The following is a 15,895-nucleotide window of genomic DNA, read 5'->3' as shown; positions in this document are numbered from 1 at the left end:
TACTACTTAATACATTGATTTTATGCCGACAACTTACAATAGCTCGAAACGAACAGATTATCAATGTGAACATTAGCTTGATAATTTTATATGCAACACATTTTAAACTATTGCAATCTGTATAGTTAAATATTAGTTATAACGATCTATTTTTTTTAAAATAAAATACGCACGTCCACACCTTTGGTATATAGTACATAACTGAAAAACATTTAATAGAAAAACAGATACCTAATGTGCTTGATATCAAAACTATTTCTATTAACCTTTTTTAAAAACCACAAATCTTAAACGTATTAACATTATATGTTTTCAGGTTTTTTCCATTTACAGTACAACCTTATCCATCTGGACAAAATTGGACAAAAGCAATTTGAATAAACGAAAATTCGGATAATACGAATAATAAGCAGTAATTAATTCGCAAGTAAGAAGACTTATCTTTTATTAGCAGCGAAAAACGATGCTTTGCAACAAAATTACATAGGATTGTTACTAGCAAATACTTTATCATTTATAGTTCAGCTGCAGTGGTGGTGTCAGACTGACACTCCAAATACGTCACGTTGTTTATTAGATGGCTATAATTTATTGCACGACCTATATATAGCAGTTGTGTATTTAATCAAAATAAGCCAATATTTGGCACATTTTCAGTTTCGTGCCTCTAATTGAGGGACACTCTATTTAAGGGACATTCACAGAGAAAAAAAAACAGAAAATTATGCACAAGTGCGTAAGAAAGAGTGAATTTACTGGAATAAAAGCTTCAATTTTCCTCTAAAAAATAATTGAGGAGTGTTTAACATTAATATATGTTAAAGAAACATGTATATATTGCAAAAGAAAGAAGTATATATTGTATTGCATGATTTGCCCACCGGGATATTTATTGAAGTAGGCTCAGGGGCAAAGGAGAGGGCACAGAAACTGACTAGCTTTTTATATAAAAATTGAAATGTTAACACTAATTGTAATTCACAATGTCTTTCTTGCATGGTAAATTACATGACATGAAGAAAATTCATGAAATGAATTACTTCCAAATAATTGCTTTATGCTGCAAAACTTTGGACTTAACAAATTCTTGACTTAATCATAATTAAAGAAATAATAAAAACTTTTTAAAAAAAATCAATAAGTGTTAATTTTATTTAATTGTGTATGAAAAATGTAAAGTATTTAGTTTTAAGTGTTTAGGTTCATAACAAAATTATACTGAATTAACACACTGTATACATCAACTAAAATAACTACGAAGAAGGGACACCTCTATTTAAGGGACATAATGTCGGGTCCCATCAGTGTCCCTTTATTGAGAGGTTCTACTAAATTTTTTAACTCTACAAATATGACCCGGATAAGCCAGAGATATGTATAAGCTGGAGTCAGATAATCGAGGTTGCTACTGTAATATAAATATAAATCAAAAGTACCAAACCAGAGGTGTAAAAAATAGTTGATTTCCAACACATTAATTGAAGTAGATGATACAAGCATATCTAAAATATTGTGTGGGTGGCAAAAATATATCGAAACTTAAGTCTAAGATTTCTCATTTTAGCGCAATTTATCTTTAAAAGACCTTATATTTTCTAAAGCAAAATGGGCAGCCTCTTGCACTTTAAATTGAATCTCCATCATTATAGTGCGAGAATTTTCTCCAAGAATGAGAAAAAATGTAAACTAAACTAGACCAAGGAAACAGTATAACAGTTTTCCCTTTGGCTAGGGGGATAGACAAGCTCTCGTCATTTTAAATGAGATGAAGACATTATGTTGGCAGCTTTATGACGTTTAATTGTAGAAAAATGACGTTTGACCATTTTCGTTGTTTTGTATTAGTGTGTACTTCCCATATCTTTGCTCCTATATTCTTCCTCCGAGAGGGAGGTTTTTTAAATAAGATATAACAAGTACTAGTCACTCTAAGAAAATACTTTCATGCTACTTACTGCGCCCTCCTCACTCTCTTTCCGTCTATCTTTACCACTATTGATCCACATTAAACCACGCAAGCTTTCTGTCAGCGCTCGCACTGAGTTTTTTTTTTTTTTTTGACTTTTAATATTTTTTTCTTTTTTTCACAAAAATTAGAGTCTTTACTTAGTCAGTTTAGCGCCCCTAAAATCTGGCGCCCGGGGCACGAGCCCCGTCTGCCCCCCTCTAGTTACGTCCCTGCTCTCCTCCCCCTTATCACAAATAATCAATTTCACCAGTCCACTCCCCATCAAAGTGTGACATCATCTACGGACGACTTTTTAATGTTTCTAAGGGGCCATTCATTAATTAGCTAAGGATGATTTTGGCAATTTTTGACCCCCTCCCCCTATGTAATGGTACGTAAGATTTTTTGAATCCCTCCCCTATACTTACGGAAGATTTCATTTCGTTTTTCAAAATAATAAAATGTTGTTAGAAGAGGATCCGTTGCACTAAAACCCCTAGTTTGAAGTAAATAAAAGATTTTTATTTTTCAACTATATAATATGATGCGATACTAATTAAAAATACAACATGCCATGAATAGTGCGTTGCTTTAATTACATTTTGCACTATTCATTCTTTGTTTAACAAGTAAAGAACAGCTCCTCCTAGTGCGTTTTTACCCTCCAGAAGCAAATGAAATATGATCTCTTCCAACTACTTGACCGCGCGATTTCTAATGCAAAATATCGACTTGAAAAATATTACGTAAGAATGGGTTTGACCCCCACTCCCCCCCCTAAGTAAGAGTATGTAAAGATTTTTGTAACCTCCCCTCCCCCTCGGGACCCTTATGTAATTGATGAATGACCCCTAACCAAACCCAAAAATTTCATAAATAACTGATAGAAATCGGAAATAAGCATTTGAGTGCTGATAAAACACATTTTCAGAAATTGTGTCTGTGGTGGTACATGCAAGGAGCATAAGACGAGGGCAGTTTTTGAGAATGTTCTTCCAGGATCAGTGGACAGACGAAAAGTTCTACCATCCAATGAAGGGCCAAGAATCAAAAGCTACGTCACGAATGCCTATGGAAAAATAGAGTTTCAAATGGATGGCCTCGGGCTTCTCAAACCAGCAAAGGTAAATTCAAAGTATTTTTTGAATAATTTTGGAATACGGTCTTCTACTAGACTGGGATTGATTTTCTCCCTCTCGTTTCCCCCTCTATGTGAATTCAAGTGTTCTCTTCTAACTAAAAATTCTTAATGATATTGAGTTGCATAAGGTTTGCATACAATTCCATCAAATTCAGCATACGCTGATACAAATTTTGTAACTGTTTGACAAGGAAAAATAAATCAATAACCGTTATCTTCTGTTGTAAATAAAAAAGAACAAAGCATAATATATGTTCAGTGTTAGAACTAAAAAATTTCGTAAGTATCTATAATTCGTTCCCCGTCGTTTTTTTTTTTTTTTTTTTTGCTTCTCAAAAAACGACATTTTAAAATTTTATTTAAATTGATTCTTTTCTCAGTATGAAAAAAATGTCATAAAAATGTGTTCAAACCCGAAAATTCATCCTGTACATTCGCTTAGTTCGTTAAATGGTTGCCAGTCTTAATTTGAACTCATAATAAAATGTCCCCCCCCCCTCCACTTTTTTTTTATTTCTTAATTTTTCTGTAAATTGATACAAATTTAAAAAATTGCTTTAACGATTCCCAAAAAAATATCGAAGATACAATAATTTTTTTTAAAAATTTGAATTTAGACAAGGACTAGTTTAAAAATCAACAGCAAGTTTTTGCAGGTTTACATATTCTGTAGTGCAACTGAAATCTTTTAGACTGTTGATAAAATAGAGATTTAAGTGCTTAACGTATCAGTTAATGTACCTGTTATTAATTAAAATGATTTTGTTATTATTAGTAATCAGTTAAAGAATAAAAGGAATGTTTTAGTTAGTGAAATAATTAACGTGTTTATAGCAGAGCTGTCTAGTCGGAGTCGGATTGATTTTGAGGTAAAGGAGTCGGAGTCGTTAGAAAACATGTCGACTCCGACTCCGGATTTTTTGCTTTTCGTTCATTTTCACTGACTCTCCTTGCACTTTTTAAAAAACTAACTACCTAATTGGTTCCATTACATGTATAAAGGCCGACTAATAAGAAAATATGCCAATGGCATCCAGCTGGCTTGACTGTTTATTGAACTTTCTGTAATAGCTACCTACGCCGTCCCCTAGTTTGCTTGTTTTATAACTTTCTTTAAATAATACCAGCTGTCAGCAGCAAACTGTTTTGCTGCCTAACATTTTCTAAGTAATCACTTTCAAATAAACATAATAATATATTTTTTACTACAATCTCAGTTATAAAATAGTAAAAGGAATCGGAATCTATCCCTTTGAGCAAGTAGATCCGGGTGGAGACCAGACGTACATGTACCCGGCCTCCCCTCGAAATATAGTGCCTTATTTTTGGTGCGATTTTATAGATGAAATACGTTACGTTATATGCATCTTAGGTTTGCAATAAAATGCAACGCGAAAATTTCATTAAAAAAAGCAGTAATATTTCAATCTTTGTTTAAGGGTTTCCCCCCCTTCCCATGAGGGGGGATTTAGGAAAAAACAAATATATAAATAAAAAAGCTGGAGTAGGAGTCGTAGTCGGAAGTTTCAAAATCCAGTAGTCGGATTCGGCCATTTTCCTTCCGACTCCGCAGCCCTGGTTTATAGAACGTTATTTCATTAAGTACTTTTACATAAAAAAATTAATGAAATAAATAATTAAAATAATAATTTTACAAAAATGATAACAATAATAAATAAAATTAAAGAAATAAAATAGCTGACCAATTATGTGAACTTAAAAAAATCAATTTATGCTGGAAAATAAATGCTTCATAATCATTGTACGGATAAACGAACAGGGAAAAAAATCTACCTCTTCTCTTCAGGAGAGCAAAATGCAATTCCGATGAAGCAAATAAAGGTTCAATTTGCTTAACATTGCTCTCAAATAATTTACTACCTAAATAAATAGAAACTGAAGGTTACTTTCGATCCTCTTAGACAAGAGAAAATATAGATCTCGGAAGAGATTTAAAACGGTTGTAAACGGGCGATTTTATTTTTCTTTGCGTGAAAAAGCAACGTATATCATCCAAATGACCACAGTGGAGGAGCTGAGCCAGACATTGTTCCAAGAATGTAAAGTAAATAGGTCATAAACAGCAACGTGACGTATCTTTAGCCATTTTCAGTTTTCAATGCATGAATTGTTTCCATAAATTACTTCTTATATTGGTGGCAACGGATTCATGTCATAAAAATATTATGTCACGCATCTTTTTTTGCTGCCACTTGGTGTGTTCTCGCTTCAGTGTAAGAACATTCATCCTTTTTTTTCATGGTAAAATTAAAAAAAAAAATTAATAGCCATGGAGTTATTTATAATGCTCCTTCACAAGGAAATTATTTATGGCGTTAAACATTTAAATATAATCGTATTTTTAAAAAATGAAATTCTTTAAGTGAATCTAGTTAGAGGTAATAGCATGAAAAAAGATTTCTGGAGGTCTTCATATGGAAATTCAAAAATATTTTTTCAGTGTTTTTATAATTTTCTAATAAATTGTTCATTTTACAAAAATATTTTTAAAAAACTCACTTTTCAAACCATGCATTTTTATCTCCATTTTATTATTATTTTTAGCAGGAAAAAAGGATAAAATCGGATTGACCGTAAGTATAAAACAGCTACACTCGGTACAAATGTGCATTCGATTTAGTTTAATGCATTGGTATTGCACTTTCTATTCAAAAGAATATTAAAAGTTGGCTTAGCATAATTTGGCACATAGAATAACGAACGTAGTCAACTATTTAAATGTCAACTTTCAGATAACATCTGCCTGCATCGACCTTTTATACGGGTCAGTTTACTACGTAATAAAGGAAGTTTTCTGTTGTTCGTGGTAAAAATATTAAAAATAAATGAATTTAGAACTTTGTATGTTATTACTATTATATATATATATATATATATATATATATATATATATATATATATATATATATATATATATATATATATATATATATATATATATATATATATTGGTAGCTAGAAGAACACATATCAAAGACCTAGAACTAAAATCTCGTATTTCCAAAAAAAAAAAAAGAAAAACTAAATATTTTTTGTATGTTATTTGATGGATAAGCTGGTATCTCACAATTTTTTTTCTTCTCCTGTCAAGTTTACATTTTTTGAGTTACGTGATTATAATTCTAGTCCAGGGGTTCCCAGAGTTGTCCACAGGAAACTCCATAGGTCTATGTAAGTTTACAAGGGGCACATTTTAATGAACTTAATACTGGGGGTGCATGAGATGCAAATAGGGGAATTACAAGCCTAGATCCCATGTAAACAACTTATCACTACATTTCAGGCATTCTAAAAGCGCCATGGAGCGCCAAAACAATTTTTATTTATATACTTATTTTATGTAATAAGAATACAAGATTTTACTTTAACAGAAAAACGAACTCCTTCAAAATATGTTTGAAAATTTTATTTTAAAGTTGGGGAGATTAAAGCGTACTTGTTTTTCTGTTTTGTTTTCATTGAATATACATTTGTTCATTGGTACTATCAAATGCTATTTAGTTTGTGATAAAATACTTGCAATAAGGACAAAAGAGATTTAACGTAACATTAGCTAAAAACGACCAAAATTGTCGAATTTATTTTATTGCTTATTTTAAAACTTCAAACTATTTCAAGCAAACGAAAACTTTTATTATTTGCAAAAGTTGTAGGAGGTTTTCAATAACACAAGCTGAGTGGCCAAAATCTAAAGTTTCAAGTTCTTTTTCTTAGTAATCGCATTGCCTTTTTTTTTTTTTTTTTTTGTGCGAGTTTCTGTTTACATGGTTTTTGAATTTCTTTCGGATTTATGTGTTTCAGATGCAGCTTTAATATTAATAATAAAGTATAGTTAAAGTAATAAAGTATGAATTAGGAAGTTAACCTATGAATATTTATGAAAATGCGAAGGAAAGCATAAAAATTACTATCCACTTCATGAGTAAGATATCATTTTTGTTTTCTTCTGCTTTCGGCAAAAAATAAATAGACAGTCACATTTTGACTACATTCGAAAAGCTACGCTTAAAAAACGTCAAACGCTTAAAAAAAATCAATATTGACTAATATGATTTACCGTATTATTCTTACTGGATCAGCAGCAGGTCAGTCAGGAATATTTCTCGAAATCCCCCCCCCCCCCATCCATAGTTCTTACACATTTCCATTTCTAATATAAGTAATTGCTATTTCCAATGAAAATTTCTTATGCCATCACCATCATCAAAATTGAAGATCAAATGTACAACGTTACATATGGGAAGATTATATTGTTCAGGAGGAAGTTAAGATTGGTCTCTCTTGATTAGGAAATGAAGTGAATCAATTTCTTTCAAAACCTCATAAAAACAAAACAAAAAGCGTATGTACGAGTATACCATGATGACATGTATACCATGATATTTTTAAAACAAAAAGTCATATTTATTTAAGACACATAAATTTTTCAACCCGAACAAGTTCGGAACGGACCCATAGTATAGTAGATAAAATTGGAATGCAATTTAGAAGGATTAAATTTCCTAAAGTTTTTTTTTTTACGTATTATAATTTCTTATAGTTTGTGACTCTATTCCGCCAATCCACGGACTTGGCCGGAAATTAAAACACGGCGGATGTTAAAATATCGAACTATAATAGTCTGGACGTTGTAAAAAGTTACAAACTTTCATCGAAATAATTTTTCAATACACTAGGTCAAAGTTCAGCAAATTTAGTCCAAAACACTATGTTTATAAAGCTGGAGGATCAGGCTTATTCGCGAGATAAACGTTCCGAAATTTTTCTTTGAATATTTTCCAAGTTTTGGTTCAAACCTTTTAATTAAACGCTCAAAGAATAAAATACCAACACATTCTGGCAACATTTTATATAGCCTGCTTGTTAATAAAATACTTTAATTGCAGTAAAAGCTGGAAGATGTGAAAAAGTATGGAAACACGGAATTCTGGATTTGTCAAATTTTTGTATCGTTGACCGCTTTGGTTTGTTAAAAAAAGAAGAAAAATATAATAATAAAAAAATCACGTGAATAAATGCCACAAGAAATGAAATAATGGGGGGATTTTATAGACATTGATTCAAAAGTAACAATTACCAAAAAAAAAAAAAAAAAAAAAAACGAATCGCGAAAACTAATCCGTTTCAAAATCCAAGATTACAAAAATAAAACCTTTCATACTCAAAATTGAAAATTACACACATTTCCGATAATTTTTGAGCCGTGTTTATTACATTTTTTTCTTCCTTTTTAAAAAAAAACACTTTATTTTCTCTAAAATGTGGTAAAACGTTTAAAAGGAAAAAAAAAACATCTTATGCGCAGTACCCGGTGTATCCGCCGTTTTTTTCTTCATGACACCGCGGCACCCGAAAATATGGTAACAATTATTTTGTTCTTTCTGCCACAATGAGAAGGTTTTTTAAAAATAGGTTTTCAATCATTCACGGTAATTTTGAGTTTTCACCAAACCTGCTCATAAATATTTGGCAGTTTAAGTATACTGAAAGGGCTCTCAAAATAAAGGTTATTCAAAAACAATGAATCCTTCTGAAATTTTCAATAAATTAAACGTGTGAAATTGATTGTAATTAAATAAAAGACTAGGGAAAATGTATAGATGTAACTATTGCAAGCAGAAATGACTACTGATATTTATTTTACCACTAAATACAGTACATCCGGCTGGCTGATGACAACAGCTTAGAAGCTTTGGTTTCTTTGATGCAAGATTATTGGAAAATGAATGATCCAAAACCGCCACAGTTCATAATATCAGTTATTGGGAATACCTCTTCTTTTGTTGAAGACAATGAATGGAAACAAACATTTGGTGATAATTTGGTAAAGGTAAGTTTACCTTTTTAATTTTAGATTAATATATAGATGTATGGGTGTGTTTTAAAAAATAAAAAAAAGTAAGTTCCACAAAAGATAGAAAGTACTTTTCTTAAGACTGAAAAACGTTTTAATACATTTAGTACACATTAAAAATTCAGAGTTTTTGAAAAATACCTTTTATTGTTGCATTAACTATATCTATTAACTTATATTAACTTATCACAGTTGACACCAACAAGTCACAAGCTATAGTACAGCTTGAGGGCTTTGTATTTTCTATGGATGACGTTTTACTTCATTTGAAAAAAAATTAAGAGGCTAAGGCTCCGGGACCAGATAATATTTATCCAAAAATTTTAGTTGAATGTGCGGAGGAATTAGCAGATGTAATCGTAAATATTTTCAATGCTTCTTATAACTCGGGGACAGTGCCAGAGGACTGGAAGCTGGCTAACATTACACCGCTGTTCAAGAAAGGGTCTAAAGGGAGTGCGGGAAATTATAGACCTGTGAGTCTAACTTCGGTGGTTTGCAAAATTTTTGAAACATTGATAAAAATTAAGATAGTAAATTTTCTAGAGACTAATAATCTATTGACTAGTTTTCAGTACGGTTTCAGGAAAGGTATCTAAAAGCCACTCCTCCAAAAGCACGTTGCAAACAAAACAAGCCCATGGCGGAAAATCGAGAGAATGTTGATGTAAATTCGTGGTTATGGAAAGGTCCAGTTATTAAAGCATATTTTTCAAACACATTTTTTTTTAAAAAGTAAAAACTGAAGGACAGTCATCGAATTTCTTTCCGTCCCGACCTCCGTCTAAGAAATTTTGTCCAAGACGGAAATCCGTCCTGAGACGGAAGGTCTTGCACCCATGATTCAGTGCACAATGTACTGTACAGTGGAGAAATCGTGTTTTCTCATGTAAAATGCACTGTTTATGTTTCTTTCACAAACAAGCAAGTATGGAAACCCATTTAACATAGCAGAAGTGAAACTAAACCTTACGTTTTACAGTAAAAACTTTTTAAGAATTCAATTGATATTGAATTCAAATGAACACTTAGCACATTTTTTTTTTCATATTGCTGTTAATGCTTACATATTATTGACAATTTTCATTTTATCTGCAGGCACTTCTTACAGCAAATGCGTGGCTTTTCACTGGAGGACTAAATTTTGGTCTTGTGAAAGTAGTTGGGGATGCTGTTCGCAAAAGACAATACCTTGTATCTACAAAGGATAGAATGATACACGCCATTCGTTGTATTGGGGTTGCAAAGTGGGGATGTGTTGAAAACAGTGATCTTCTCATAAATGTAGATTCTAAGGTATTTATAATGTTTAACTACCTTTTTAGTACATCACAAAAATAGTTCTGTGATATAAATAAATATGTATGGTTAGAAGCATTTCTACAAATTGCACTGATTGATATCAACCCTTTGAGGCACATTGGCTTAGTTTGAGGCCACCTAGATTTTTATTGTTTTTTTTTTTTTTTTCAGCCAGCTGACACAGTAGTTTCAACGGTTAATAGAAAAAATAAATAAAGGCTTAGTGGCCTCAAACAAAACCACTATGCCTCAAAGGGAATCGCAAAACTTGTATATGCAACTTCAAAACATGTGAATGCAGTAATTTGCAATACAATGTTATTTCTAATTTTCACAAAAACTTTGGTTTGTCAACTTTTAAAAGTTGAACATGTTGTCCATAGAAATCCTAGAGTAATTTAGGTTTTATACTTAAAACAATGTCTCCTTGTTTATATTATTTATTATTTATCAACACAACAACTAAGATTGTAACTTAATTTTGCTGACGATTGCTAAAACCCATGTCCTGTTAAGATACAGCATTTTTCATTTGCATAATTGTACCAGAAACAGAGATGCTGTTCAAAAAAAATATCAATATCCTTATCTTAAAATTGATTTGTGTTTTAAATATTACAATAGAAATGTAGTATTTTAAAGCTTTAAAACAATTTTTCACTGCAGGAAATGCATTATTCAAGATACAAAGTAAAACCACATCATAAATTAGAGAGTGGAAGAGCTTATCTTAATCCTGGTCATACACATTTCTTATTGGTGGATGATGGTACAAAACGAATTTGTAAAGGAACTGAGCAGTTTCGAGTAGAATTGATGCATAAGATATCTTCGACAAAGGAAGAAGAAGGTAACATTTTATGAACTACACCAATTTTGAGTATTGACATATCACACTCCGGCAAGGAAAGTGACACAACTCAAAAAAAAAAAAAAAAAAAAAACAGCACAGGAGAAAATCAAGGTTTAACGCAATGCAGTCGAAGACCGTTATAACGCACACCTTGGGACCAGAGCTTTGGCGTTATATAGGTCACTTCACAAATTTTGAAACTAATATACAGAATATATCTTTTTATTAGCTCTGCAATGAGTATTAAAGCACTATCTATACAATTAATCATTCACAAATAGAAATATTTCATAATCAAAAGAAAGTGAATTATCCTGCACTTCTGATAGCTTGATGGTTTGCATAACAGCTGCATTTTCAAGAGCCATCTGGCATTTTCTTTTTACTGTGAATACTAATTTTTACTCAAAAGCTTTTTATTAAGATGGAAAGATGAAAAACTGTTTAAAAATTTAATTTGCCTAACAATTTTATGTTTGCAAGGCAAAACAATTTTATGCCAACGATTTTATGTTTGCGAGTTATTTTTTTTAAACGTCAAAACCTGTTAATTACTTTTAAAAAGTTGTTTGCGGTTTATAGAGAATTGCGTTATATAGATCGGCGTTATAAAGGTAATCTACTGTAGTAGTTTTAGGTGATTTAGTCTCAAATATTACAATAGGCACAAAAAATTTACAATGTGATATTTACCGATTCAGTTTTGTCTAAGTTAACAATGCATACTTAAAGTTCCAAAACCTTCTTCTAAATTATCAAATTTTAATGAAGAGTCAATTTTAATTATATCATTCTTGCATCAATATGCAACAGTTATGTAGGCTAACTTTGTGCAAGTTTTGTGGCAAGAAAGAGCATTAAATTTTGATCTTAAATCAATAATTTGTAAGTTTTCCCCAAATTTTGAGTTGCGTCACTTTCTTTGCCGGAGTGTATGTATGTTTTCATTTGTGCGTCTGTTGTGTGAACAACTAAAATTAGGCATCACTTTTTACTTATCGAAGTACAGTGGCCGTCGCTTATATGAATCACATTTGTTCTAAACAGTTTTTATTCCATAAAATTGTTATTTCAATAAAGCTGGAATTTCATTCTGTTTTTGACCATTTGATTTATTAAAGCAGTTGATTAAATTAACCACTGATTCAATTAACCAGTGTCCGCTGTAGTAAATAAAAAAAAATGTGTCAATTTTTTTTTATAGTGAGGTTATTCCAAATTGACTGACATAGAATCACAACTCAAACCTCTCCAGTTTTAGCTATTTTTTATAAACTTACTCATGTCTTAGATACTCAAGAATTATGTATATCAGAAGTTCCCAAACTTCAGACCTCCGCGGACCCCTCTGGAAAAATTACAAACTTCGCCCCCCCCCCCCGGCTGCGCGCGCGCAAAAAAATGATTTGACTGTTAAATCTATTTTTCTCCAGCATATTTTTAAGCTTTTTTTTCTGTAATATTTATTTATTGTTTGTTCTGCATATTTTTCAGAGTTCTTGTCTGGTTTTCAATTTGTACATTATTATTTTGAGTTATGTAAGTAAAATCCTATTTGAAATTCAATTAGGAATAAAAATATTATCACCAAATTTGTACTTTGTAATGCTGTGTAATGGATGAGTCTTGAAAATTTTGGAACAAAAGTTTTGAAGTATGTATGATATCCCAGCTGTAAAAATATGCCTCAAAGTTTGCATTTCATTTACTAATATAGTTTTGTAACAATATGAACTTCGTCTAGTGTACAAAATTAATTAATGTGTAGTGGGTTAACTTCCGAGAGTTCCGAGGGGGTGGGGGGGGGGGGTTGCTTTGTCCTGCATGTACTTAAGCAATAACTTTTTATTCCGCATAAATGCGCTTTCGTTTTAAATTAAAAAATTGTTACTCGTCATTCAATCTCAATTATATTTAACATTTTAGCTGGATAGCACCGTAGACCCCCAGGGGTCCGTAGACCACAATTTGGGAAACTCTGCTGTATATCATGGCTGTTGCAAATAAGCAGACATTAGTTTCTATCACTCCTCACATTTTGAGAGAATTGAGAAAGAATAATAGCAGTTCTGAAGTTTTTGGAGCTTAATAGTTTTGTTGCAAACATGTTTAAAATTTTTGTGATTTTAAACACATTAGTAGTTTTTGTGGAGGATGGATGTAAAGTATAACTGGCTTCAGCTGTAACAATATCTTTTGATATAAATACTGATATGTTTCTCGTTGATATCACATTCAAGCAGAATCTGGCTGTTGTATGTTGAGGACTCTTGATCTGGTTAAGGGGCTCCTTGAAAAAGGTGTTTGCAGTATTCTTCATGATGTGTGCATTATTTAAGCTTGATATTGGTTTTATTCAGATAGAAATCATTCACAAATGGTGTCATGATCTGAGGAGGAAGGGGGTTTATGAAATTGTGACAGTTTGTGACAATGGAAGAGAGGGGGTAACAAGAAGTGTGGCATCACATTTTGTTAGAATATGCTTATATTCTACAGCATAACATGTAATAAGAGGAGGGAGTAAGGTGAAGTGTGCAACTTTGTGACACGCTAGGGGGGGGGGGCAAAAAATGATGAAAATAAATGCGACATCATCTATGGGCAGCCCCCTGTGAGATGTGAGAAGTCCTTTTGAATGCCAGAGACAGGTGTTAATGACCGCTGAAGTAGTTTTCATATTTTAAGCTCATACATTTTATATGCATGATGAATACTTTCATAATCAAAATATTAATAACTTACACAATTTTGGAAATAATGCAATACTTATGGTATAAAAAAGTAACACTACTATTTAATGGCAGGACTAGCAATTCCATCCATATTGCTGGTCCATGGAGGTGACTTGGATACAATAGATGAAATATTGCTTTGCCTCCAGAAAGATATTCCTGTTTTGTTGTGTTGTGGATCAGGAGACATTGCTGATATAATTGCTATGGCCATAACATCTTGTAATGCTTCCAGCTCAAGGTATTTTCCACTGATTTATTTTCACATTAAATTCAGGAAATCTTTTTTAAGCAGTAAAAATTTTCATTTCTTTCTCACAGGTGTGAACGAATTATAGCTGAAGAAGATAAAGATTTAATAAGAAATATGTTAAATTCTTATTTCAAAAAGCATTCCAAAAATGGAACAACTTCCTTAGATGCCAAAGTAAAAGACATTTATAAATGCTGCCGGAAAAAGAACCTAGTAAGTTTTGATGCATAAAATACTTACATGTTCTGTGAATGCTAATACAGAAGTAATATCTATTAGGAAATTTATACATATCAATATATTTTGGTTTGTTTTTGTATTGGCATTACTGAAGTTCTACAGATTTTTTTTTACATAACAAAAACATTTCATATGTTTAAAAATTTTAATTTATGTATTCCTTCGTTTTTCTATAGCTTCATATTTATGAAATACATGGCAATGAGAGCTTAGACCTGCACATTCTTTCTACTGTGATAAAGCGTAAGTTTTTTAACTAAGCAATTTTCTGTAATTTAGATTTTAAATCAATTATTTATACAATACACACAATGGTAATAAACAAAAAAAGCAAGGGGGGAAAGCAGGGGGAGGAATAAAGAAAAAAAAATCCAAAGAAAGACTGCTTTGAGATTGATCTCATCAGCATCGGAAATCCCAATGTAGCAAGTACCATTTGATTTTACTTTGTAGTTCTGGTTCTTGCTATGTTGAGATTTCCAATTTTGATGAGATCAATCTCAAAACAGCTTTCCTTTGTCTTTATTTTTTTAAATTCCTCCCCCTTACTTTTTTTATTGTTTATTACCATTATTGTATTTAACTTTTATAATTGCAGCTTTGCGCATTTTGAAGTAAAAGGTTTTTATTATTACAGTAAACTCCCTCTAATACGGACACTAACGGGACAAATTTTTGCGTCCACAATAGAGAGGTGTCCGCAGGCCAGGGGTTTAATAATGTTATTTACATTGGAACTGGGGAATTAAAAATTGTCCGCATAAGAGGGGTGTCCGCCTTTAAGGGGTGTCCGTTAGGAGGGGTTTTACTGTATTATTTTTCCCTCTGTATTTGTTTTGTTAATTTGATTTATATATTCTATATATATATATATATATATATATATATATATATATATATATATATATATATATTTTCTAATATGTTATTCTCTACAGATAAGAGGAATGCAACACTTCGTGATCAGTTGCTCCTTGCAGTAAGCTGGAACCGCCCAGATGTGGCAAAAAAATTATTTCCAGATTGTGGATCTTGGCCTTTAGATATCATTGAAGAGGCCATGACTTCTGCTTTAATAACAAATAAACCTGCATTTGTACGATTACTTTTGAAACGTGGCATTGTCATGAGAGATTATCTAACCGTTGGCCTTCTTCGAACTCTTTACAATGAATGTGTAAGTAATTGCTTAGTAAACCATTTACTATTATGTAGTGAAAACATTAGTCAAATTCTAGTTTTGGTTTCGTTAAGTGACACATTTTTAAAAAATTATAATGATTTCAGGCATTATTAGTAATATAATGTACACTTTTAGAACAAAAATTCCTTTGATCTTTTACTTACAAAAGTTGTTACAGTTTTAGAAAGTTAACATTTGAAATGATAATAAACAACAAGCGTTTCAAAATGTTGAAGCAGAAGACAAATGAATAAATGCAAAATGGAAATGAAATGAAAGTATTGTAAAATAAATGACTGAAAGGATGTTTGTTCTGACATCTTTTCTATTTTAAATAGGTTTGTTTCAGATTGAGAAACTGATTT

The 15,895-nt window shown here is 31.5% G+C and overlaps 1 protein-coding gene across 1 annotated transcript in view; it reads left to right on the top strand.

The window, feature by feature from the left end:
* Positions 1-3,039: 3,039 nt before the first annotated feature.
* LOC129218289 (transient receptor potential cation channel subfamily M member 1-like) overlaps positions 3,040-15,895 on the top strand; it is a 43,371-nt gene continuing 30,515 nt past the window's right edge. The window contains exons 1-8 of the mRNA XM_054852524.1: positions 3,040-3,072; positions 8,767-8,940; positions 10,063-10,260; positions 10,933-11,116; positions 13,927-14,095; positions 14,176-14,320; positions 14,524-14,590; positions 15,286-15,524. Of these exons, the coding sequence (XP_054708499.1) occupies positions 3,040-3,072; positions 8,767-8,940; positions 10,063-10,260; positions 10,933-11,116; positions 13,927-14,095; positions 14,176-14,320; positions 14,524-14,590; positions 15,286-15,524 (1,209 nt within the window). The remainder of the gene's footprint in view (positions 3,073-8,766; positions 8,941-10,062; positions 10,261-10,932; positions 11,117-13,926; positions 14,096-14,175; positions 14,321-14,523; positions 14,591-15,285; positions 15,525-15,895) is intronic.

Source organism: Uloborus diversus, chromosome 3 (assembly GCF_026930045.1).
Source record: "Uloborus diversus isolate 005 chromosome 3, Udiv.v.3.1, whole genome shotgun sequence".
Taxonomy (NCBI): domain Eukaryota; kingdom Metazoa; phylum Arthropoda; class Arachnida; order Araneae; family Uloboridae; genus Uloborus; species Uloborus diversus.
The sequence above is the reverse complement of the archived record's forward strand: the minus strand, read 5'-3'. Positions and strand labels throughout refer to the sequence as shown.